Raw genomic sequence first — 25045 nt, forward strand, 5'->3', positions numbered from 1 at the left:
ACGTAAACACGAGAGTCAACAGGTACACGAGTTTGCAAGGGCTGAAGGCGCGGGCCAGCCGACAGTTGGTATCCGGCTGCACTCCCCGTCAGACCAGAGCTCACACAATGCGCCTGTTCATGGTACGTTTGCATGCATATTATAGTTTATGTATATGTATAGTTCATATAGGTATATGTAGCATACAGGTAACAGTGGAATCGGACATTACATATATAGTTAGAATGCCTAGGCTTTCTGTTCTCCTGGTCGTCCAGACAATCTTATAAAATGGCAAGATATTCTGAAGAATGTCTGGTTTTAATGTACAAGCATTACAGTTTTTAAGGCATTAGCACGCTTCAAAAGCATATACGTGATTCCAGTTTCTCATTTAAATGCTTATCTCGGTTTTGAAACATTCGACTTGAAAAAATATATACCCGATATTTTGGGTGAAATCTTTAGAGACCCCAAAACTTAAAGCTTAAAGGAAAAGCGGAATGTGTAATGGAAACAAGGTCTGTGCACAGCATTACAATTTTTAGAAGCAATATTTTAGATATGCAGGAGCAATTCAAATATTAGTGACGTCACTACGCACACAAACTAAAAAGTGGGAGTTTTAGACCTTGAGCAGGAATATAAAGAGCGCCTCAAACACCGGCATCAAACTTTAACCTCGCTTGATCTGACCTTGACATTTCCTCAATAACCCGAATTTCATTCAAGTAGGATATATGCATCACTAATTAAATATGTCCATTGAATTGTAGGAATAAAATGGCCCAATACCATGTATCACACATATCCTGACCTATTCTATAGTTTGTATTTAATGACCTGACCTGACCTTGTCCTTGACCCATGCATGACATTGTGCACAATGCATCTTGGCTTGGTAGCCTATAAACGCGTTTTGGGTTCAGCTTCTTCGCCAACTGGGCTCCAAAGCCAGTAAGGTAGACATTTGCAGTATTTAATCCTCGCCCGCACATGCCATTTTCCCATCCTAGAACGCACATGGGGGGGGGTTGCCACCCCCCGCGCCATTTCGTTCCTGTTGGAGATAGAGCTTCGCGATAAGGACCAAAAAGATTCTTTGGGAAGAGACAAATCCAATGATACCAAGTTTTACCTTCTAAGGTCAGTCATTGACCTTCCAGGTCAGGTCAAACTAAAAAATGTTGCTGTTTTGGGTCACCGTTGGATATCAAGTGTGCTGCTTATCATATACCGATGACGATGCCGTTTTCTGGTGCCAAGCCAGCTAGAACCTCTTTGCCACACTACCCGACCAGGATTTTGCTGCTGAGGTCATGTCAGGTCAAGTTAGGTCAAGGTCAATGATATGTGTTTGTATCTGTGTGTGTCTGTGTGTATACCTACTGATGTGTGCACCGATTGTTTATGTGTCCATATTACATGAAATCATGATCTGAGAAGCTTTTACCAAAAATGCAGTAAAAAAAAACTTCACGAAAAGTAAATTCAGCTTGCCTAAAACGCAATTATTTTAGATGATCTAGCTTGACCTTGACCCTGACCTTGACATCTGTGCATCGTCGAACAACATGTTCCATGATAGGTGGGAGGTAAAACTGGCAAAAAAACGAAATCAAGGTATCAAAAGCTCACAAGGCCCATCGCCAACGCAAGATGTTGAGAATTGGTCATTTGGGTCATGACATGACCTGAAAAACAAGGTCATATCTCCGAAACCAAAAACGACAGAAACTTGAAATTGTCAGTGGACATTAAGAAAGAATAGAGGAGCAGCTATACGAAAAATCAGGCTGCTAGCTAAAAAAAAAATGTTGAGTGCAGAGCAGAAAAACTACCTGGGGGGGGGTGGCAACCCCTCCCCCATGTGCGGGCGAGGGTTAACCTTGACCTGACTTTCCCTGTAATGTGACCTACTAAAGCAAAACATCGCTGCAAACGTCCGTCTTGTTGAGAGCTTTCGATTGTCGTTTCCCCGTCTTTCTATGACCATCCGTTTGGGAGTTAGACACGGGCAGAATCTACCCCCGCCCCCCCCCCCCCTGCGCCTTTCAACTGTGCCAACGGGGCTCGGTCAAATCCACTTTTTAAATCTTATCATTGTTGTCAAAAAGATAAAAAAGAATATATGACTTGGCCATGAAGTGTCAAGTAATGCAGGGTTACTTTTAAAGGGGGGGAAGAGGTGAATTTCCCCCCTTCGAAAATTCCGCTCCCCCTTTCAAATCGTGTCTGAACGGCTAGGGAGGGAAGGGGGAATTTCCCCCTTTCAAATTTATTTTGGAGCCCATTTTCAATCAATTCGCTATTCAGATTCTATAGTCATCGTTAATCAGATTCTCGTCATCAATCAACGTTGCTGGCGTTAAGATAATTATTAATTTTCAATTTTCGGTTCCATCCAACCATTTTACGTTCAGTGCAGCAGGAACTCCAGATTTGACCCGATACCGATCGGATAGTCGGTGGGACCGTCTCTTGTCTTGTCTCTTCCGTCTTTTCGCAATCACTGACATATCGGTACAGGCGTCGGCGTAGAAACCGGCGGGGGACGGGATTACCTCTCCGAACCAAGGGTGGATACAGGGGGAGGGGGGCAATGGGCCATGGCCCCTCCTTTGACGCAAAAAGAAGGTGACCCCCTTTTGGACCCCCTTTTATATTCTGTGTTCTTTCTCAGAAACGACCCATTTATTCACGATTATTTTCACTTTTTCATCGACGCCAAGGCCAGACATCTAAAATTTTTGTCCCAATATGACAATGGCCGTGTTTAACCATCCTCCAAACCGGAATCATTGAAGGAAAAACAACGTTATTTTTGTCCCATAGGCATCAAAGCTTTGAGTAATAAATGACTTTTCTCTTTATGCAGCATTCACGTTCATCTGCTTTGCATGCAGAGCAGGGCGCAAAAAAAGTACCTCATCACAGCCGGCTTTCCCAATGGAACTTTCACTGCTCACTAATACTAATAGTAATAATTCAAGTTTTGTGCTTCATTAGTTTTTGTTCGGATATCACTGCCCACCTTGTAGTTGTAGAGGTTGCAGTTTTGTAGCGCCGTCGTTTCTCTACATACACGACCACACAAAGAACTTTGGAATTGCTCGTTAACTGTAGCTTTTGTGAGCGTTTAAGAATTTCATGTTTTTTGCTCATTTTTGCTCGAACAGTTTGACATCAATTACTCCTGACCTAAGGTGACCTAAGACTTGAAATTTTGTGCGAAGGTTTCAAATTGATGCCCGGTAAGGTACTAAAAATTTGGCGGCGCTGCGCGCCGCTGTTTTTCGCTTTTCAAGAAAACCCACATGGGGGCCAAAATGACCTCCAATCAGGGCGCGGATTAACCTCTCTCTTTAGAAAGGCGTTACTTAATGTTTGGCCGGGGTATACCTACTAGTTATTGATACCACTGATAGGTTGATACTACTGATTGGCATTTGCAAGGGCGCAGTCAAGTTGGGACCTCCCCCGCCCCTTACAGCCAAGGTAGGTGCGTATATTTTTTAGCAAAATTATTTTTTGGCAACCTTCCAAAATAAAGTGGCTGAAACCCGAGGAAAGAATAGGATTTGGGGGTAGGTAAGGTTCTGCGGGCTCCATCCTAACGAAAAACCTAATGGTATTGCCGCCCACCCCCCTTTCAGATGCCCCTGGATCCGCCTTTGCCCCGAACTTTATTCCCCCTCTCAACTTTTCCTGTAAAAGTAACCCTGAAGTAATGTGCCGAAAATCAGTAAGATATCCCAACATTTGACCCCAAAGTAGAATATTTTACCTTTCCATATTGTGCTTCATGATGACGCAGTCATTTCAAATGTCATTTGACCTAGAAGCATCCTGCATAAAACAAACGGTACATCTGTATTATTCAGCTCAACCTGCATCTGTAATGGCCGCCATCCACTAGGCGTTTCGCTCGCGGTCCGATCCGAATTCAGCCAGAACCATTTGGCGCACCGGCACCCTACTCGACTTTTCGTTTTCCTTCATTTCTGCTGGAATTTCGCTAGCGATATCCTCGAGGAGATTACCTTTTTTTTATTTAGGCCTCCCTCCAACAGGCACTTGTGGCCCAATTACAGGAGGGCTCCTCCTCCTCCTGGCCCTTGTTCCCACACCCCCCAGGCTACGGCTGAAGTGGGAGCCTACTCCACACCTGGTGACACAGCCGGGGACGACGCCCGCGGAACGGGCGGAACCGGGAATCGAACCCGAAACCCGGCACCGCCCGCACCGCGGGTCGACGCCCTAACCGACTGCGCCACCAGGGCCTTGTCAGTCATTGAGCGTGGATCGCGAGCGGAGTACCAAAGCTGGCGATATAAGAGCAAATTTTCAAAGAAAATATCAGTTTCTCGACGCGCAGCAGGTATTTAGCAGCTCTTTGATATGACGACGAGCTGTGGTGCAAAGACATTTCAAGTATTTTCTTTTTTAACATTCGCCACAAACTTGGGCTGTATTATACCTGCATATAATATTACAGATAGGTATAATAGATCCTCAAGGGCGCTATTGATGACCTCAAAATGTATTACCTCATGTATTCAAGCTCCATTTTTAGCCGCTCTAGATGACGTAGCACAAAACTTCAGCCACCATCGGATCCCCCCGTGACAACTTGCATCGATTCAATAACCTTTTTATGCAAAATATGCAATTTAAAATTTGACCTTTTTGCCTGACCGTGACCTGACCTTGTCCAGAACGTAGCCCTAACTGTCCCCAATGGTCGCGTAACCCAAATCTTTGAAATGGAAATGCAAAACTGACCATAGAACATCTATCCCACAAACCCAGTATAGTCGGATTCATATTAACCCGCGCCCGGTAGGGTCTGCCGAGCAGCGCGTCCGTTGGGGGGGCAGGCATTTTGCCCCCCTAAGATCTCGAGAACCACCCAGCATAGCGACAAGCAGCAAACGACGTTGGATAGCCCCAATATGTAACTACCTTGTGACCCGATTTCATTGGACTCGGTCAAACCGATAACGTCACAGATCAGGTCAAATATCGAATGTTCACTTTTTACAGGCATTTCAAGAAATGTGTTGCAAAATCTAGTAAAATACATGTCATTGAAAATTATCGATGGGGAATTGTTCGTCAAACACATATTTTGCTACTTGAGGTCACTGATACCAGGTCAGGTCACAGAGGTCAGGTCACGGAGGGTCACAAGATGAAAATATCATGTGATGCATGTTTTTGGTCCATTTCATGACAAATGCGATTATGTGGGTCAGGCAGTTTTTGGGGCCAGTTTAGGTTAGGTTCTGGTGAAGGTCATGTCAAGGTCAGGTCATATTAAGTCAAACTTTAATCTTGATAGTTTTGCATAAAACGGATATCGGTTCGATGCAGCTCGTCACGGGGAGTCTAGTGGTAGTCTTTGTTTTGCTATTCGTGGTCTAGAATTGCTAAAAGTTGAGTTAAAAAATTGACGCTATCAATTTTGAACAGTCTTTCGCTATAACTTGGCTAAAAAGGGAGGTATCGATCTTAACCCTCAATGTGTAGGGGGGTCGGATGGACACTCCCCCCCCCCTCCAATGGTTTTCGCGAATAACTCGCGCAAAAAGCGGCCGATCGCGACAAAACTTTCAGTACCCTTGAGTTGATCATACACCTTCTTTGAAAATTTCATGACCCTTACCCATTAACCCAAGTGACCTTCGACCTATGACCTATTTCTCGAAGCCATGTTTGGCCGGAATCTCGATTTGCCGTATATCGGCTCGCATTAGCCGCGCGTTTGCAAGCGTTCCGTGGTTTCAAACGCTCAAACATGTGCTTTGATGTTGCTCCCATGCATAAGGGTGGATGTCAAGGTCACCTGAAGGTCAGGTCAGGTTATTGACCTTTGGTGACCTCGGTTCACTTTTTTGAGTTTTACATGTTTGTAGGCTAGTTTTTGGAGCTGAATTAGACTTCAGCAACCATTTGAACATCAACGAAGTAGTTTTGGTGCCTTTGTAGCATGTTACGAAGCTGTCAGGGGCGGTTGACACGTACTACGAATACCCGTCACGACCCCTACTGTCTAAATTCTTAAAGACATCATTTGTGATCAAAACAAGTACGATATTCGTGATCAGCACCCCGAAAAAAAAACCATAGCAGCCACACTTTACGGCTTTCTAACAGGTCCCGATTTTTCGACGTTTGGTTCATTGACCTGACCTGGAAGTTCATCTAATGACCAAGGGCCTTAAACTTGGGTACCATCGGCTTCCTCTCGTCACGGGCAACACGCTTGTTTTTTCTGCGAAGCTCTAGCTTGACCAGGGGACAAACGGCAATTCAGTGTTTTAATCGAAAATAATGTCAGAAAAAATGAAGTCAAGGATATAAGCAACTAGTGCAACTCTAGCTGAGAGCTAATAAGAAACACAATAAACTTAGTTTGACCAAATCTGCACCAAAGCTGTACCAATTGTGCACTAAATGTGTACCAGATAGTCATAGTGAAAACGACTATTGTGGCCATTAGTGAACTCTGATCTCTGTGACTTGGGTATGGGTGACCTCATTTAGAAAACAGTCATTACTCAAATATTGCTCTGTCGATGATTTTCGAGAAGATGCCTTTTACTCGATGTTATACCACTCTTCTAAGAAGTTTTGTAAACGGTCAGAAATGCGACCTTTGATCTGACCTGTAACGTCACCAGTTGCACCTAGGTCAATTACATTGGGCCACGATGTAGTTCCCTGGTGGGACTATCGAACACCGTTTGAACTTCGGTCGCTAGCTCTCTGAGATCTTAGAGGGGCCGAAACGCCTCCTCTCCCCATTACGGGTGGCAAGGTACGGCAATACCCTTACGGGGCGCGAATTGAAATTCCTGGCTCTGCCCGGCTGCAGTCCGTGAATCCTTCATATTTGATGGCCCGGCCCTGTCCATAGCCTAGTCCGCCCCATGGCGAATACTGCTGACCGTATTATTGATAGGGTCCTTCCGCGATCCCTCCAATGGTCGATGTTGGTACCCCAGCCTCCACCTGTGTTTCAGCAGTGCTCCCTGCTGTGTGCAGTGGCGTCGGTGATCCTGCTGACACAAGGAGCCCGGGCGGAACAAGATCCTCAGGATTCAAACAGTGCAATCTCCACTGGTAAGTGACTCACTCTTACGTTGGTCTCTGGGGCCTCTGAGAGTCTCTTCAAGGGCCCAAAAATGTCTCGTGTAGACTGGATCACCAGTCATCGAAGGTCCAAGCTGATTTTTTGATAGCGTTATATGCCGTGATACATATGCCATGTATTGTAGTGGGAGAAGCGAGACTCTGATTTGGATGCATGAAAGCTACTTTCCAGCCTGAAGTGCCACATGGTGACGCATCAGGAACCCATACCGGCATGTTCAGAGTGTCCTACGTTAATTTGAGATTTCTGAGCCCTGAGGGCCCTTGTCAGTGGGTCAGGGACCTTAGAGAAACTTACCTAGCCCACCTAGCAAATAGTTTATGTCGCACATATCTAGGCGAAGAGAAATACAATTTCTTATTTCGGTAGCAGATTGAATCGTAGCTATTTACATAATATCGCATTTTAAGCAGCATGGCTTAACCTTCCAGGCGGTGGGGGCATTTTTGCTCCCTTTAGTTTTTTTTCAATATATCTCCAGAACCGCTGCGCCGATCGTCACCAAACTTTCAGTACCCTCCCGTGAATAGCTTTTGCACATTGTGACAAAAAATTTTCAAAAGGCTATGATAGGTTGGCCGCTAATGACGTCGGAGTGACGTCATTTCTGCCATTTTCGACCCAAAAAAGGTTTCGCGGGAAGAGCTGTCCGGCATACAGCTTTAAAGATACAAAAAAATGTTTGACATAAAAGGTGTAGGATCAACAAGGCTACAAAATTATTATCTTGGATTTTCAAAATGTTTGGATTTTGACCTAAAAAAATCAAGAATATTTTTTTTAATATAACGGCAGGAAAATAAAAAATGGAATTTCGAAAAAACGGAATATATGTGATAGTGCCTACCACCTTCTATCCCCATACCAAATTTGAGATCGATACCTCTTTTTTGGCCACGTTAGAGCGAAAAAAATGTTTAAAATTGATAACGTCAAATTTTTAAACTCCATTTTCAGCAATTCTAGGCCTCGTAGCGCAAAACAAAGACCACCATTAGACTCCCCGTGACGAGGTGCATCGCATCAATACCCACTTTATGCAAAACTATCAGCTTTGAGATTTAACCTTTTCTGACCTGACCTTAATCTGACCTCCACCAGAAGGTGACCTAAACCGTACCTGATGGTCTTATAACCAACACCATTGAGTTGGAAATGAAAAATTGACCATAAAACATGCATCGCACAACCTTAGTAAAGTTGGGTTCATGGGCTGACCCTTGGTGACCTGACCTGTGACCTGACCTGGTATTATCAGTGACCTCTAATAGCAGCATATGTACTAGGCAACTGACGCCATGTCGCTGATTTTCGACAAAATGCGCTTTACTCGGTGTTATAGCGCATTCCATAGAAGACCCGTGAACGGTGAAACATTTTATCTTTGACCTGACCTGTGACGTCATCGGTGACCCTGAGGTCAATGAAATTTGGTTTCCTCCAACAAATTTGACAGGGCTATCAAACACCGTAATGAATTTTACTGGACCATCATGAACTGGACGGATCCGTAATGAATTTTACGGATCCGTCCAGTAGTTTCGGAGATACGGAGGGAGGGCAAAAAATGTCCCCCCCCCCCCCCCCACCGCGCAGAAGGTGGCCGGGGGGCCCACCGCCTGCCGGGTCAACAACATCAAACTTGCAGAGTGTTCGGGGTACAATGGCACTTCAGCAACTTTGTTGAAAATGTTAAATATTTCAGAAAGCAACCGATGGATTTATATAATTCAAACTGCTGACAATAGCTCAGTTCACGTAGTTCGCAGCCCATTCAAAAAATGTCCCTATCGCTCCTCCAATACCTGGCGCAGTGAGCCACTGGACTTGCAGAACAGTGTTCGCCACGGGCTGCAAAATCCCAGTCCAGCCCAGCCCAGGCCCATGGGTTCACAGCCCGGCCCAGCCCGAGCCCATTCATGGTAAAAGCGTCAAAGCCCAGACCGGCCCAGCCCGTCAAAAATGGATGGATTAAAAATTATTGACACCACACAGGTATCCAAAGGTAGCAAAGAAACAATCTTTTGCGAGCAGCATGCACAATGCGCATTTCATGCGTGCTTTATTAACTCGCTTTTGAATCTTGCACAGTAATAAGCTATGCAGTTATAGTTTTTGTCTGAGTTGCGAACCCCTGACTGCACTTTACAGTTCTTGGCCCAGCCTTTCCAAAGCCCATCGATCCTTTATATTTTAGGGCCCAGCCCAGCCCGTAGCCCAGCCCAGCCCATGGCCCATTGGGCTGGCCCGGCCCATGCTGAACACTGTTGCAGAAGATGGTCTCTAGAAAAATATGACACCATCTTCAACCTTACTGCGAGCTTGACTTCGATGTTACAACAGGCATCGTTGGTGCTTTCCTTGGCTACGCCACGTAAGCAGTGGTTCATAAAATCGCAGTCTTTGGAGTTACGGGGCCAGGTGTTCGGCCCGGTGAGGTTGAAGCTCAGTTCTCCGAAAGTGGCCTTTGGCTCTTCCCGGAGGGAAAGCCAGGCGGCAAGCATTGGCATGCGAACCGATGTTCATACGGCCACTCTCTCCACCCATGGGCTCACTGTCGCGCTCCTCAAAGCTACACAAGGGTAGCTGAAGGCCTCCTTTGAAGATGTGGTAGGTCATTATGCTGCCATCGCAGAACGAGCAATCGCCGTATCGTCTCCTAAAAGCCAACGCGTCCATATTTCTAGCGCTTAGGCTCACTTTCGCGGGCTTACAAGCGTTCAAAGAGCATCTACCAGCAGGAAAACATGAAAACCGGCGCGGTTGATCATGATACATGTCACTGTCTTCCAAGATTGTGGTGGTAGGTTCCAATTACCCGAGCTCAACAGCTTTTTCACCATCAACAATCAACAAACTGTGCTTTATATTTTGCTTTACAGATCATTAACACGCGCAGTGGAAGGGTTGCGAGTACTACGCCCAGTGGAAGGGGGGGCGGATGTCGCCCTCCCCCTAAGATCTCAGCTCCCACTGGAGCTAGAAAGACGAAATTTGGAGGGTAGGTGGGGGCTATAGGGAACTCTTTTGTGTGTAAATTTCATGACCCTTGGTCAATATCTTCAAGGTCAAATGAGGTCAAATGTGGTCAAATCTGCCATATTAGCGACTTTTTTGCGTTTACACGCCGATAACTCAAAAAGTTACCGGCCGATTTTTTTTAATCTTTCACTATATGAAAGAGCAAACAGTTGTGAGTATGTATGGTGAATTTCTAGATAATCCAACAATAAATATGGCAGTTAGAAGCCTGATAAGGGTAAGATGTCGCCGGCTGAAGCGGCATCGGCCGACGCGGGAAACGCGGCAATCACAATTTTGTGTTTACACACTCATAACTCAAGTTGTTACCGGCCGATTTTCAAAATTCTTTGACCATATGATTGCAGGGCCTCCTCTAAGGATTTTTCACTGGGTGGGCAGAATTTTCGCTACTTCCCTGCCCAAGGGCGAATCCAGCCACTGTTTTGGGGTTCAGCCAATTTCAAAACCTGTTAGCGGGGGGGGGGGGCGGGGGTGAGGCGAAATAAGCAGTGCCGTTATTGGAAATAAGATGATAGTTTGCAAAGTTAACGTTTGTCGCATGTTTTATGGTTAGCGATGCTCGAGCGATTCGTTCCAGAGTTACATGTACGTACAGCCCTCCGCAAACTGCGTGGTAGGTATAGGTATTCTTATTCAGTATTCTTGCTATTTTGACAATGTACCAGTTTTTGTGACTTGTGACCTGGCCTCGGGTCACTGGAGGAACCTAAAACTCCAAGGCCAAGTGACAAACAGATGCTCCAAGTCGTGTCTTAGATTTGGTAGCGCTACGTGCCATAGAACTCACGCTATCAACGAAAAACTCTGGCATTCGGTTGCCGCTAAACTAGTCCAATTTTCCCCTGACCTTGTACGGGGTTTGTGACCTGGTGACCTGACCTGAAAAGACTAGAGATCTGAAATTTTCAGGACAAGTGCCAAAAGGTTGCCCCAGAGGGTATGCCAAATTTGAGCGCCGCCGTTTTTACGTTATTTGTGAAAAACCTTAGGGGGGTGCATCAACCCCCCTCACCGGGCGAGGGCTAACTAACATAATACATTGTAGTAAAGGCTGCCCGAACCGGTAATGATTCTTGCTTATTTGTTTAGCTCAGCCGTATTTAGAGATTTAGCTGGCTTTGTCCATGAATAACAATATCGGCAGGGGCGTAGCCAAGGGGGAGGGGCCACGGGGCAATGGCCCCCTCCCTTGAGCGCAAAACGCGCCATGGGGGAGCCCCTCAGGCCCCGGCATATTTTTTTCAAACACTGGATAAAACGTCTTTTACTCGGAGAAATTTGATATCGAAGTTTCATTTCTGTGGCCCTCTGATGACCCAATGGGCCCCTGCACTCATCCGATGACCTCCGGTTTCCTGGGGCCCCTGGTCGCCTAGAGGGCCCCGGTCGCTTGGGGGCTAGTCGCATGGGGGCCCCTGGTCGCCTGGGGGCCTGGCCCCTGCCCCCTGGTCGCCTGGAAGAACGCTTGTCACCTGCAGTGGCATAGCCAAGGAGGAGGCCAAAGGGACCATGCCCCCCCCCCCCCCCTGGAAGCCAGGGGTCCTTATTCTATAGGGACCCCTGGCTGACACAGTGGGCCCTTGGCGACGCAAAGGCCCCTGCGGCAGATCCTTTGACACAGCTGATAGTTATACTTTGGCCAAGAGAGCCCCAATTTTAGAGCCTTGGGGCCCTATTGAAACCAGGGGGTCAGTTGGATGGGATGGGTCCAACTTGGGTCCAACGGTGTGTAAACAGAATCAATGCGTTCCGACTGTTGGTCTGACCCTATATCGGTTTGAGGGAGCTCGGATCGGATCCACTGTCGATCTGAGGGGCCCCTATCGGTTTGAGGAAGCCCTCAAATGCCCTGAACGGGTCCTTAGTTTGTCTGAGAGAGCCCTCCGTCGGCATGACTGGGCCTCTGCAAGTGCAAAGAGGGCTTTTGTCGGTCTTAGTGGCCCTTAGGCGGCTTATATGACCCTCAGACGGCTTACGAGGCTCTCATGCGCTGTAGGGGCCTGTGACGGTCTGAAGAACCCTCATCCGACCTACGGGCCCTCAGACCGCCCTCAAAACCGACTGGCGATTTTATGAAGCTATTCGTGGGCCTATCTAACAGGGCCCATGGACTGCTTACCCCCTCAGTTCTAATATTTTTTGTTAATAAATATTTTTCTATTTATTTGGGCCCCCTCCAAAAAAATATTGGATCCAACCAAATGGCTTTTTGGGTTTTAAGGGGGTTATTTTGGACCCCTGTTTGTTTGGCCCCCTCCTTTAGGAAATTCTGACTACACCCCTGATTATCGGGCAACCAGAAAACTTTTTTTTTACCTTCAAACAGCATCCAGTTTGCTTAAGACCATAAAGGTAGTACCGGACGTCCGGCCGGACCAGAATTTTTGCATTTGCTTCTGGGTGGGCAAATCGACGCCACTGGGTGGGCAATTGTGGTGACTGGGTGGGCATTTGCCCACCCAGTGGGTATGTTAGAGGAGGCCCTGTATGATTGCCTGTACATTTCTCAGTCTTCTCACCGAATTTGACGCGAATCTAATGTAATCAGCGGTAAGGAGCGCGATGTAAAGACGGAACCGTCCCGCCCCGGCACAGTCTACAATTCAGGCGGCGCGTAACGGCTAGCGCCGGCCGCCGCGCCGTCGAGCCGCCGCGGCGGCAGGATGTTTGACTTTACACCGCTATTACTAGAAAAGTTGTGAACCGATTTTCTTACTTTTTGCACGAGAAGATCCGCAATTCAATTCTGGACAGGTAGCCGAAATTTTACATTGATATTATGCTTGCAGCGCGAGTTATTGGCGAAAGACAGGAGGGGTGGGCGAAATCCGCCCCCCCCCCCCTTCCACTGCGCGTGTTAAAGGTAGTGTGCCACCTTTGAAAGATTTCCCATTTTATTTTTCCTAGGATAAGAAGCTTCTGTTTTTACCTAATATCGCAAAAAAAAATCAAAAATGGGCCTGGAATAGTGCCTTTTTCGCCTAAAAGTTTATCGGTTTTTAGATATGTATAACAACTGTAGTGGGCTCACCTGCAAACAGGCGTCGGGCAACAATCGCGAATGCGGCGCACTTGTGACAATAAGCAAAGGTCATTATAGTGTTACGACCATACGACGTACGGGAATGAGTTATCAGCTGTCTATTCGTAGACAACACAATGTCGAGCCTTAAACTGTAAGCCCGTATTGGTATTGTTTCTTTTATTTGGCTGTCGAACATTATTTATGGTTTGAAATATGATTTTATGTAAAATAATTGATATGAAAACGCCGTCTTATAAGTTATGACCCCATTTCACCACACGCAAGTGGCAGAAATGACAATGATCAGCTGACGCATTTTTCTTGGCCGAAGTCAGAGCGCGCAGCCCGACGCACCACCACCGCACCATAAAGTATGAGCAGAAACCGCGCCCAAAGCCAGGGCCCCGGTAACGTGAGGTAGCCGAGTCGGGGCAGCGTGCGCTGACCCAAGCCGGGGCCGCAGCTTTGGGCGCGGTCTACCGCATCCCCGCGGGCAGCCCCGGGCTATCACATGACACCGGGAGGACGCGCGGCTCCGGCTTGGGTCAGCGCACGCTGCCCTGACTCGGCTACCTCACGTTACCGGAGCCCTGGCTTTGGGCGTGGTCTACCGCACCACCTAACAGGCGTGTTCGAAACCGCAGGAGCTGATGATGAACGGGTTTATCGAAACTTGATTGGATGAGCATATCGGTAATAGCGATTTCAGTGTGTGCATTTATTGTTCATAGTGGTGTGAAATGTGGTTGGGGTACGACCGACAACCCGTCGGGGCGAATTTCGCACTGGGGTACTCAAAATTTGAAGAATTTAAGACGTTTCCATGAGTTTTGAAGGTATGGATAAGTTCTAAAAATCCGGCTCTCCTTATCTGGGCCATTAACTCCATACGGTCCAGGAAAGCTGGCACACTACCTTTAATATTCTAACTGGTTTTGAAACAGAGAGAAATAAAAAACTGTCAAATTTATCCCGAACATCCTTTATGGTCCTAAACTGAACCGCCTTGGCTGATACACAAAAGCTGGAATGCCCTGAAATCGTCGTGACTAATAAGCCAAAAGAGTCTAGCGTGCCCTTCTCTGATTGGCCACTGTTCAGGGAAGCAAAGAGTTTCACTTTGCGTTTAGAACGCTTAAGATTACTGACAGGGGTGCTAGGGCAGTGCCAAAGGTTTTTATGATCAAATCCGGAGTGCATCCCTGACACTGTCCATTAGCCGTTTTCACGACGGCCATCTGGTACACATCTGGTGCACATTTAGTGCAGATTAGGTGCAGATTTGGTCAAATTAGGTTCAGTGTGTCTCTTAGTAGCTATCAGCTAGGGTTGCATTAATTGCTTATATGCCTGCTTTGTCATATTATCAGAGAGTATCATCGCTTAAAACACTGAAATAAACTCATAAAATGAAGATATTTGCTGTAAAAGAGATTAAGTGCAGATTTGGTGAAATTAGGTGCACTCGCCGGATAGTCCGTCGTAAAAACGGCTATTATGATCTCTATTTGTTCACAGATCGAGACGGGAAGCTGTTTTTCAAGTTCGTCGTTCGCAGCACGACTACGTCCTTCGCCGTCGTCAGATCCACCACGACTGTTCCATACACGTGCATTAGCTGTGAGTACGGCTGAAGAATACCTATCGTTTGACAAGATCGTTTACTCCTAATCTGACACTCAAAATCCTGGTGCTGTGACTTGACCTTGAAAGATTAAAGTTCACTTTCAAAATGGGGCTTTGAACTGGAATAGCAGTTCCGTAGCTTGCACAAATCAGGAGCTTTTACGGCCCAACGATCACCCTATGCAAATTCCATTTCTCGTCCCGAAAAAGGTACCTTGCTGAGAAATGTAAGCCTGGCAAGGGTCATTCCCTCTTCTAAAACTGAAGAGTTCTCCCTATGTTAAAATGCCTATAAAAATATTGTTATTCATAGAAAAGCTTTTATTTTCTTTGCTGACCATTTTGAGAATAATAAAATCACAAATTCATTGCAAAAAACGAATTTCGTGAATGTGAACTATTCCCTTAAATGTCAAACTGTGCTGCCCACTTCCATCGGTGGTAGTTTGGCCTCGGTAGAGAGACGGAAAACGTTAACCGAAAGCTCACAAGCAGCCAACTCTTTAGCAAACCAAAAATTCCAATTGATTTTGCCACATGACAGCCTATGTAAGGTTCGATGTCATAAAAAATTATAGTTTTTACTTCATATCCCCGACGGTGAAAAGCTGTTTGATGGAGATCAGCCAGGACGCTCTGTAGGCTATCGCAAGCAGGAAATATTAATTGCTGAGTGTAGTGCTCCAAACGAAACAAGTCAAAGTTCTATGTCAGAAGAGACCTTAAAATGGTTATTCTTTGAAATTGATTGAAGAGCGAGATGATAAAAATGTTGTCGGCCTGTTCTTCTCTGTTTTCCAGCCTCTTTCTCTGTCTCTGTTACCGTTTCTGTCTTTGTCTCTGTCTCTGTCTCTGTCTATCAATATTTGTCTGCCTGTCTGTGTGTGTGTGTGTGTGTGTGTGTGTGTGTGTGTGTGTGTGTGTGTGTGTGTGTGTGTGTGTGTGTGTGTGTGTGTGTGTGTGTGTGTGTGTGTGTGTGTGTGTGTGTCTGTCTGTCTGTCTGTCTGTCTGTCTGTCTGTCTGTCTGTCTGTCTGTCTGTCTGTCTGTCTGTCTGTCTGTCTGTCTGTCTGTCTGTCTGTCTGTCTGTCTGTCTGTCTGTCTGTCTGTCTGTCTGTCTGTCTGTCTGTCTGTCTGTCTGTCTGTCTGTCTGTCTGTCTGTCTGTCTGTCTGTCTGTCTGTCTGTCTGTCTGTCTGTCTGTCTGTCTGTCTGTCTGTCTGTCTGTCTGTCTGTCTGTCTGTCTGTCTGTCTGTCTGTCTGTCTGTCTGTCTGTCTGTCTGTCTGTCTGTCTGTCTGTCTGTCTGTCTGTCTGTCTGTCTGTCTGTCTGTCTGTCTGTCTGTCTGTCTGTCTGTCTGTCTGTCTGTCTGTCTGTCTGTCTGTCTGTCTGTCTGTCTGTCTGTCTGTCTGTCTGTCTGTCTGTCTGTCTGTCTGTCTGTCTGTCTGTCTGTCTGTCTGTCTGTCTGTCTGTCTGTCTCTCTCTCTCTCTCTCTCTCTCTCTCTCTCTCTCTCTCTCTCTCTCTCTCTCTCTCTCTCTCTCTCTCTCTCTCTCTCTCTCTCTCTCTCTCTCTCTCTCTCTCTCTCTCTCTCTCTCTCTCTCTCTTTCTTGTCCTCCCTTCCTCTCTTATTCATGAGATAACTGACAGCGGGACTGTCCTGCGCTCCTCAGCTGCTGCCGATACCGTGTGTGCTGGACGAAGGAAGAGAAGGAGGAGGACACTGAACAAGGCACAGGAGTCTCTGTGAGTGCCGAATAACTGCTCGCCGTATTTGGTTTAAATCAGTTATTATTAAAAGATTCGCCCTCGCTCTCGTTTTTAGCGAAACTCTCCAGTGTTTGCGAGTGCAAAAAACGTCTCTCGCAGCGCCGCGATGCTTAGTATGAATTATCATAAATGATTTTTTTACGGTGTGAAAAAACCACTGGGTCACCTAATCTCAGTTCACCAGGCTTTAAGTGAGCGACCATGCTTCTAAAATCATTTGTGATTCTGTCAGTCCTTAAAGTTTCTTCCTTCCTAGAAAACTTCGAAAATAGGTTTATTGCCTTCAGGTATAAGTACCAATAGCTTGTACATTTTTTAATTTTGATGTCTGTGTCTTCTCAAATATGCAACATCGTCATTATAAGTCAAGTACCTAGAGTAAAAAAAAAACTGCTCTTTTGAATAACTGTAATACAGAACACTATAAAACATCGGGCGGGATACAGGTAAACATGTCACGCTAAGTCGTACAACTGCACCCGTGACCCCGCTTTTGGCGCCTGTAGTCATCTCAAGTCATTAAAAGTGTGTTGAGCCGTTTTTAAAATAACTTTTGATAGTGCCATGCTAGAGCTATACAAACACCTTGGATGTGTTTAGCGGAACGATATGGATCGATTGATATGCACTATGCAGCATGACCTTTCCAGTCAAATCAGCCCATAATTTGACTCATCTCAACGATAGAAGCACGATGCCAGTAAAATTGACTAATGCATGCATGGTGTCAAACATCATTGAATTAAAGCATTTTCCTTTAAAACGTCAAATTTCAACTTCAATTTCGTCATCTTTAAACTTTAGATTTAAATTAACTTTCTAATTTCAATGTTTTGTCCTCAGTAGGCTTAACTGTTAACATTAGATCAAGCCTGTTGGCATTCTTCAGAAGGCATTAAAAGATATTTCGAATGCGATATTCCTCGGTGCGCTGTAGCTCTATTGGTACCTGAGTTAGGCGTCGATTTGTGAAAAAGTCCAATCGGGTATAATTTTGTGTCATTGCAGTAAGTTTCGGGTGACCCACAGTGATCTTATTGATAACCTGAACCAGGGGGGTGCACTCCGGGCTTTTAACATTACGAAAAGTGGAGACACCTTCGCTAGCGCTGTCAGCATCGTAAGCATTCTAAACAACAACTGCAGTAATCCCACCAATCAGCGTACGACAATACTCGACGCTCATTGGCTGATAAGCCAGTGACGATTTTGGGGGCCAGAGCGTTAGAGGTAACCTAAAGCAGCACGGGCCGCTAAGTTTAGGACTTGATTTTGATATTATTTAGGCCAGTCTGATAAAAACTCTGGTCGGTTATGAAAACTGCAATTCATTCTAGTAGTGGTCCGACAAGTCTTTTTGCTTTTTTCTAAGACAATTCGTTGAAAAATGAGCTATTAGACGCGTACTCATGCCAAATTTGCCCCGTTACCATGGCAACCTGAGTTTGTTTGGTCCCCGGAGTCGCGGTTACTAAATTCATTGTTGTCCCCAGTTTTTCGTCGGGAGCGTTCTACCTGGTTTACATAGCCTTGACCTGAACGAAAAAATAACCAGTATAACGCCTTTTGGGGCGACTAACGGAGCGAGCGAGAGGGTGGGCCTTGCACGTGCGAAATTGCAAGAGGATACCTCCAACTGACTTGTGCACGGCATCCTACTAACCGGTCTATAGCGATGTGCCAAATTTGAGCACAATCGGCCTAGCCGTTTTCGAGATCTGAAGGCGGCACCCCGCACGTGCGCACGTGCAAAATGGATCCCAACTGACTTGTGCACGGCACCCTACTAACTGCTCCGTAACCGTGTACCAAATTTGAGTGCAATCGGTCAAGCCATTCTCGAGTTCTGGAACCGACCCCTGCACGTGCGCACGTGCAGCAGCACCCCAACTTTGGCACATGGATATGCATTGCTTAGTGGGTGCCTACCTACATGCCAAATTTCAGCGCAATCGGCCCAGTAGTTACCGAGATATTGCAACTATTACAAAAGTGACACCTCTTCGTTTTCCACGTGGCACGTGCATAAGGGGTCGCCCACATGCATCGGAAATAGTCCAATACCTGGTAGAAGGAATGGAGCTACCCTGAAAAAATTACCGCATGTAAATCGGCGAAGTGGTTGCTGAGATGGTTGCAAGATCGTGACCACGGCCGGCCGGCCGACCGGCCGGCCGCTCACACTAAAAAATTTCCGTTAATGGCTAAGGAAAGACCCGCTTCGCTCCCTCCGTAATAATTCTGAAGATCTAAGCTACCTTTCCCTTTTTTGTGTCTTTCTATCTTTCCTAGTTTTCCAGATAACCGGGTGTGGTCAAATACGCGTCCCCCACCATGGCGAAGATGGCTGAGACCATTAACCTATAATAGCCGTTTTCACGACGGGCTATCCGGTGAATGCACCTGATTTGACCAAATCTACACCTAATCTCTTTTACAGCAAATATCTTCATTTTATGAATTTATTTCAGTGTTTTGATCGATGATAACCTCTGATAATATGACAAAGCAGGCATATAAGCAATAAGTGCAACCCTAGCTGATAGCTACTTAGAGACACACTGAACCTAATTTGACCAAATTAACACCTAATCTGCACCAAATGTGCACCAAATGTGTACCGGACGGCCGTCGTGAAAACGGCTAATAAGTACTTATTATAGGTCAATGGCTGAGACACCTCACCAGGGCCCAGATTATAATAATCATGAGCCGTTTCACGACGACCATCTGGTACGCATTTGTTGCTAGTTTGGTGCAAATTTGGTGCAGATTTGATCAAGTTAGGTTCAGTGAGTTTCTTAACCCTCGCCCCGTTCGGGAGGGGGCCAATTTACCCCCCCCCCCTGTGGTTTTTCCTAAATAGCAAGAAAACGGCACCGCGCAGCGCCGCTAAGTTTTCAGTACCTTCCCGGGCATCAATTTGACACCTTCACACAAAATTTCAAGTCTTAGGTCACCTTAGGTCAGGAGTTATTGAGGTCAAACTGAGGTCATGTTCGAGCAGGAATGAGCAAAAAACATGAAATCTTGAAACGCTCACAAAGTCTACAGTTACCAAGAAATTTCAAAGTTCTTTATATGGTCATGTAGACAAAAAGCGGCGCTAAAAAACTGCTATCTCGGATTTTCAAAATTCTGGGTTTTTGACCCTAAAAAATTCAAAAAAAATAATTTGTTTAGAAAAAGCGCAAGAAATCCCAAAATTTTCCAAATTTCGAAAAACCGGAATATATGTGATAGGCTCTGCGCGTTTCTATATACATATGAAATTTCAGATCGATACCTCCTTTTTTTGGCCAAGTTATAGCGAAAAAAATGTTCAAAATTTATGACGTAAAATTTTTGAACTCAAGCTTTAGCAATTCTAGACCACGTAGCACAAAACAAAGACCGCCATTGAACTTCACGTGACGAGCTGCATCGATTCGATACCCATTTATGCAAAATATCAACTTTGAAATTTGACCTAATTTGACCTGACCTTGACCTGACCTTGACCTGACCTTGACCTGACCTTTACCAGAACATAATCTAAACTGACCCTAAAGGCTACCTGACCCACATAATCGTATTTGGCATATAAAATGAACCATAAAACATGCATCACATGATATTTTCATGTTGTGACCCTCAGTGACCTGACCTCTGTGACCTGGCCTGGTATCAGTGACCTCAAATAGCAAAATATGTGTTTGACGAACATTTCCCCATCGATGATTTTCAATTAAATGCATTTTACTCGATTTTACAACGCATTTATTGAAATGCCTGTAAACGGTGAAAATTCGACCTTTGACCTAACCTGTGACGTCATCGCTTTGACCTAGGTCAATGAAATTGGGTCACAAGGTAGTTCCCTGATGGGGTTATCCAACACCGTTTGCCGCTTGTCACTATGTTGCGTGGTTCTCGAGATCTTAGGGGGGGGGCAAATTGCCTCCCCCCCCAACAGGGCGCGTTGCTCGGCAGACCCCAACGGGGCGCGGGTTAAAAGCTAGGAGTTTGGGCTGCATAGAAGCTTATGGACCTCATTTTTTTAAATTATCAGACAATATTTTTGATTAAAACAGTGAAATTATTTCATTATATGAAGCTATGAATTGAAAAAGAGATTTGATGCAGATTTGGTCAGATTAGGTGCATTCGTCATATAGCCACGTGTTACAGAGGATCAGTGCTACCGCTTGCACGAGTATTTTCATTTGTGTAAAAATAGAGGTCACGAGAATTTTGGGAGAATACAGTCAGGGTATATTGAGTGAAGGGTAGGACGAACTTTGGTAGGAATTTCTAGTATAACTACTAGAAAACCTACTATATGTGGTCGGGACTAGCAAAAAGTTAGTTCAATCTAGAATATGGTAGCGCTTATGGTTGGCAGTCGTGACGCGCACGTGACAATCATTTCTTTAATTCTTAAATAACAGGTTTTAAGGGCCGATAAGTGGGCAGATACATTCAATTAGCTATTAATAATTGATTATGCAAACATTCAAGAATCTACATCATTTAATTCTAGCCAAAATCACGCGGCGCTCCCAGGATTCGAACTCACGACCCTCGGATCTGTAGCCCGATACGCTACCGACTGCGCTACCGAGGACCGCGAACCGACGATCGGAGAGGCGGATCGCGGGTGCTGGCGTGCAGAGAAATCTTTACCCTGTACGCCGTAGAAGATCGGCTGGGTTTCGTGAAAAATGGTAGAGGAATTGTCGAAAGAAAATTCATCGATCTATCATTTGAGACTAAGAACCATTGATTCCTTCAAAGGTTGACCGAGATATCGCTCGCCGAAAACAGGCCATTTAACATGTAAACCCTATGGGCTGGTAGGAAATGTACGCCGTGGAGCAGCAGTGCTACCAACGAACTTCGGCGGGGGCCGAATACAGTGGCGTATTGGATCTTGAATTATGTAGTGTGTTTTTGAAAGTGTATTGAGAAAATATGATTAAGATATGAGACTTGATCCTTATGATAATATCTTGGAATGGATAATTAATTGAGCTTTTGAGATAAGGTCAAGATTAGAATAGCTTTCACGCTTTGAACATTGCTAAGATTGATTTATTAGCGTAAAGTAAATAGCGCACAACACACTAACGTAAAACTCTTTAAACACAACGCGAGATCACGTGTGGGATTGATTGTTGATCAATCCACTTGATCAACTCCACAGCCAATGCCAATACACCGAACGTAATAGCTTAGCCTGGACTCACTTAGCAACCTTAACGCTAATCATTTATTTACGCCAATAATCCCAGAAATCTGGAGTTAAGGTATGCTGGCCCATGAGATGTCCTCAGTTATTCCTGACAATCTGTTACAGGTCAGCGGCAGGAAAAGTGCCGGCGATCCAGTCTTCCATCGGAGATATTCGAGAGAACACTGACACGAGTTTGAAAAAGTAAGCCGTGAGAGAGAGAGAGAGAGAGAGAGAGAGAGAGAGAGAGAGAGAGAGAGAGAGAGAGAGAGAGAGAGAGAGAGAGAGAGAGAGAGAGAGAGAAAGAGAGAGAGAGAGGGAGAGAGGGAAAGAGAGAGAAGGAGACAGAGAGGGAGAGAGAAAGAGGGAGAATGAGAGAGATGAGAGTGGTCGATAAGGCCTGCACCATTCCCGATAAAACATGAATGTGTGTCTAAGCATAAGTAAATTACAGTGGATAGCTTAAGCACTGGCGGTAAATTAAGTAATAAGGTGTGTGTAAATATATATATATATATATATATATATATATATATATATATATATATATATATATATATATATATATATATATATATATATATATATATATATATATATATATATTCTGTCATTAGCTTTTAGTGGATGTAAATACAACACTATAGCAAAGTACGCATTCAAAAAATTATTTACCAAGGTCCTAGGATATCTTAAAGTGACCATCCCACCTTAACATTAGTTTTGAGTTGAGATAGCCAAATTGGAGTCCCTGGCAGTGTTGTGCTTGACTCATGAGTCGAGTCAGAAATTTGACTCAACTCTGACTCAAATGAGTCAGATTTGAGTCGAGTCGGATAAAATGTTGAGCTGTTGAGTTGAGTCAGAGTTGAGTCGGACAAAAACATTAAGGCGTTGAGTTGAGTCAGAGTTGAGTCAGTAAAATAATTTTGACATCGAGTTGAGTCAAACAATGAGTCAGCTGACTCAACTTTCTAGAAGCAAGCTTTTCATCCCCACACCCCGCTTAACAACTTTGCCCTGGCCCTGCTGCCAGAATTTTTTTCACCCCCGCCCCGCTCAACAACTTCAGCTCCTTGTTTGAGTCAGAGTTGAGTCAGGGCTTTCTGAAGTTGAATGATGAGTCGAGTCGGCAATTTTTTTTTTAGTCGAGCACAACCCTGGTCCCTGGCTTCCACTTACTGGTTTGAGGGCATTTGAATACCCCTATAGAACTTTTGACGTCAGCGCAAGTCTGATTGACGATTTTTAAACCAATATGCTAAAAACATCGGGAAAACGTGGTGGTTTATGGTGCTGTGCGCGCAACGTCTACCGCATTTTAGGGATGCCAAATGATTGCTTCCAAATGACGTCGTAGGAACCAGCCCTCGTTCACGAGCTCCAGAATCCCTTTACCGTGACGTCACCACGGCGGTAGAGTCTCCCTTCAGCCATAGGCACGCATGCAAATTTCATCATCTTTCGAGCGAGCTGGAGAAAAATAACAAGGATTATGTGTCATCAAAAGTTGTACCACCGTAGCAATGAGTTCGCCTCATTACGATAAATGGGGCTGAAACTAAAAAATAGTACTATATCGAGCCAAAATCAGCAATTCAAATGACCCATTCATTTGAAGAACGTGAAGGATCTCCTCTGATGACGTCACCACGGCGCCTTTATTTCCCTAGTGAACCAACCTGAGAAGTAAAGGAATCTTGGTAGGAACAGTGGATGTCCCAAAAAGTAAACAAAACTAAAAGCATAATTTCTTGATAACCAGTGAATATTTTCGGTGAAATGTAATAGATATTCATTTCTGATCTTTCTAAACCACGGGACATCGCTTGTATACCAATTCATTAACTTTTTGAAGGTGGGAGGGAGGGTCCCACTTTACTGAATCAAGTTCCAGTAAAGTGTAACTGATTTTTAGCGGCTAACGGCTTTTAGTGTCATATGTATGTAATGAAATAGTGAAGTCAACTGGCCATCTGCACCAGACAGTTAGAGGTGGTTCTGATATGTCTCGTGTGTGTGTCTCGTCGTCAGGGAGGACCGCCTCATCATCACCTCGTGGTCGACGCGCCTCACCACCTTCACCTCAGTCAGCACGGTGACGACGTTCGGCTCGACGGTCTCCATCTCAATCATGTGCACCCTGGGAGGCATCAGCCAGTTCCCCAACTGCTAACCGGCTGCCAACGCAACAAATGGACAAGTCCCCCGATGCAACAGATCAACAGCGTATTACCGTAAAACTGTTGCACAATACTGTTCTGTTTTGAATCGGCGAATGTTTTTGTTGCCACGAGTATCGTCGGAGTATCGCTATGGAGTGTTTGTTATGAGACATAACTTGTTAAATACAATGCTGTGCTGCACAAATACATATTGATAACGCATGCTTTCCTAGTGTTTGTTGCCTTGTCTTACCCCACGCCCCGCACTAGGGCTATCGACGGACCCAACCAACCGAAGCGGGGGGGGGGGGGGGGGCGGTTCCCCTAAGATCTCGGAAATTTACCAACCGATTTTCAATATTCAAACGGCGTTCAATAGCCCCACCGGGGAACTACGTTGCTGCCAAATTTCATTGATCTCGGTTCGATCGATGACGTCACAGGTGAAGTCAAAGGTCACATTTTCACCGTTTACAGGTATTTCAAGAAACGAGGTAGAATTAGAGTAAATTAGTAAGTTATTGAAAATCATCGATGGAGAATTGTTCATCAAACACATTTTGCTATCTGAGGTCATTGGTATCAGGTCAGATCACAGAGGTCAGGTCAGCGAGGGTCACAATATGAAAGTGTCGTCTGATTACGAGCGAGCGAGCGCAGCGAGCGAAGCGAAGTCTTTTCAATATAACGGAAAAATCTCAGTATGAGCGGCCCGGCCCGGCCCGGCCCGGCCCGGCCTGTAACGCTTTTGAGAGGCTTATATCTCAGCAACCGCTGGACCGATCCTATCTCCGAAACTACTGGGCTGATCGTCAAAATTCAAACGGCGTCTGAAAGCCCTGCAAAAATTGTCGAGCGAAACTTATTTTCATTGACTTTGAGGTCACCAATGACGTCACAGGTCAGTTCAAAGTAAACATTATCGGCATTTTTGCTTGTTCACAATATAGGCTCTGACCGCCGGCTGACTAGTCCGATCAGGCTCATTTTTGGTTTACGCACTCCTTGATATATGCCTTAGATACCTTGAGGGTACCGAACTTTTACTTTGAATTTTAACCCGCGCCCTGG

The 25045-nt window shown here is 45.4% G+C and overlaps 1 protein-coding gene across 2 annotated transcripts; it reads left to right on the plus strand.

Moving 5' to 3' along the window:
- The first annotated feature begins 10 nt into the window (after positions 1 to 10).
- On the plus strand, positions 11 to 24201 carry LOC122369561. Of its 2 annotated transcripts, none has more exons than XM_043344401.1 (6): positions 11 to 122; positions 7011 to 7107; positions 14727 to 14828; positions 16501 to 16573; positions 21936 to 22013; positions 23844 to 24201. In XM_043344401.1, exons 1-6 carry the CDS (start codon positions 108 to 110, stop codon positions 23983 to 23985), a joined length of 507 nt encoding a protein of 168 aa, XP_043200336.1. In that variant the 5' UTR covers positions 11 to 107; the 3' UTR covers positions 23986 to 24201. The 2 variants fall into 2 exon arrangements, with proteins under 2 accessions (XP_043200336.1, XP_043200335.1); XM_043344400.1 differs by having other exon boundaries at positions 16 to 122; positions 7008 to 7107.
- The last annotated feature ends 844 nt before the right edge of the window (positions 24202 to 25045 follow it).

This window comes from Amphibalanus amphitrite, unplaced genomic scaffold, assembly GCF_019059575.1.
Source record: "Amphibalanus amphitrite isolate SeventyFive unplaced genomic scaffold, NRLGWU_Aamphi_draft 001049F_arrow, whole genome shotgun sequence".
NCBI classification, from domain to species: domain Eukaryota; kingdom Metazoa; phylum Arthropoda; class Thecostraca; order Balanomorpha; family Balanidae; genus Amphibalanus; species Amphibalanus amphitrite.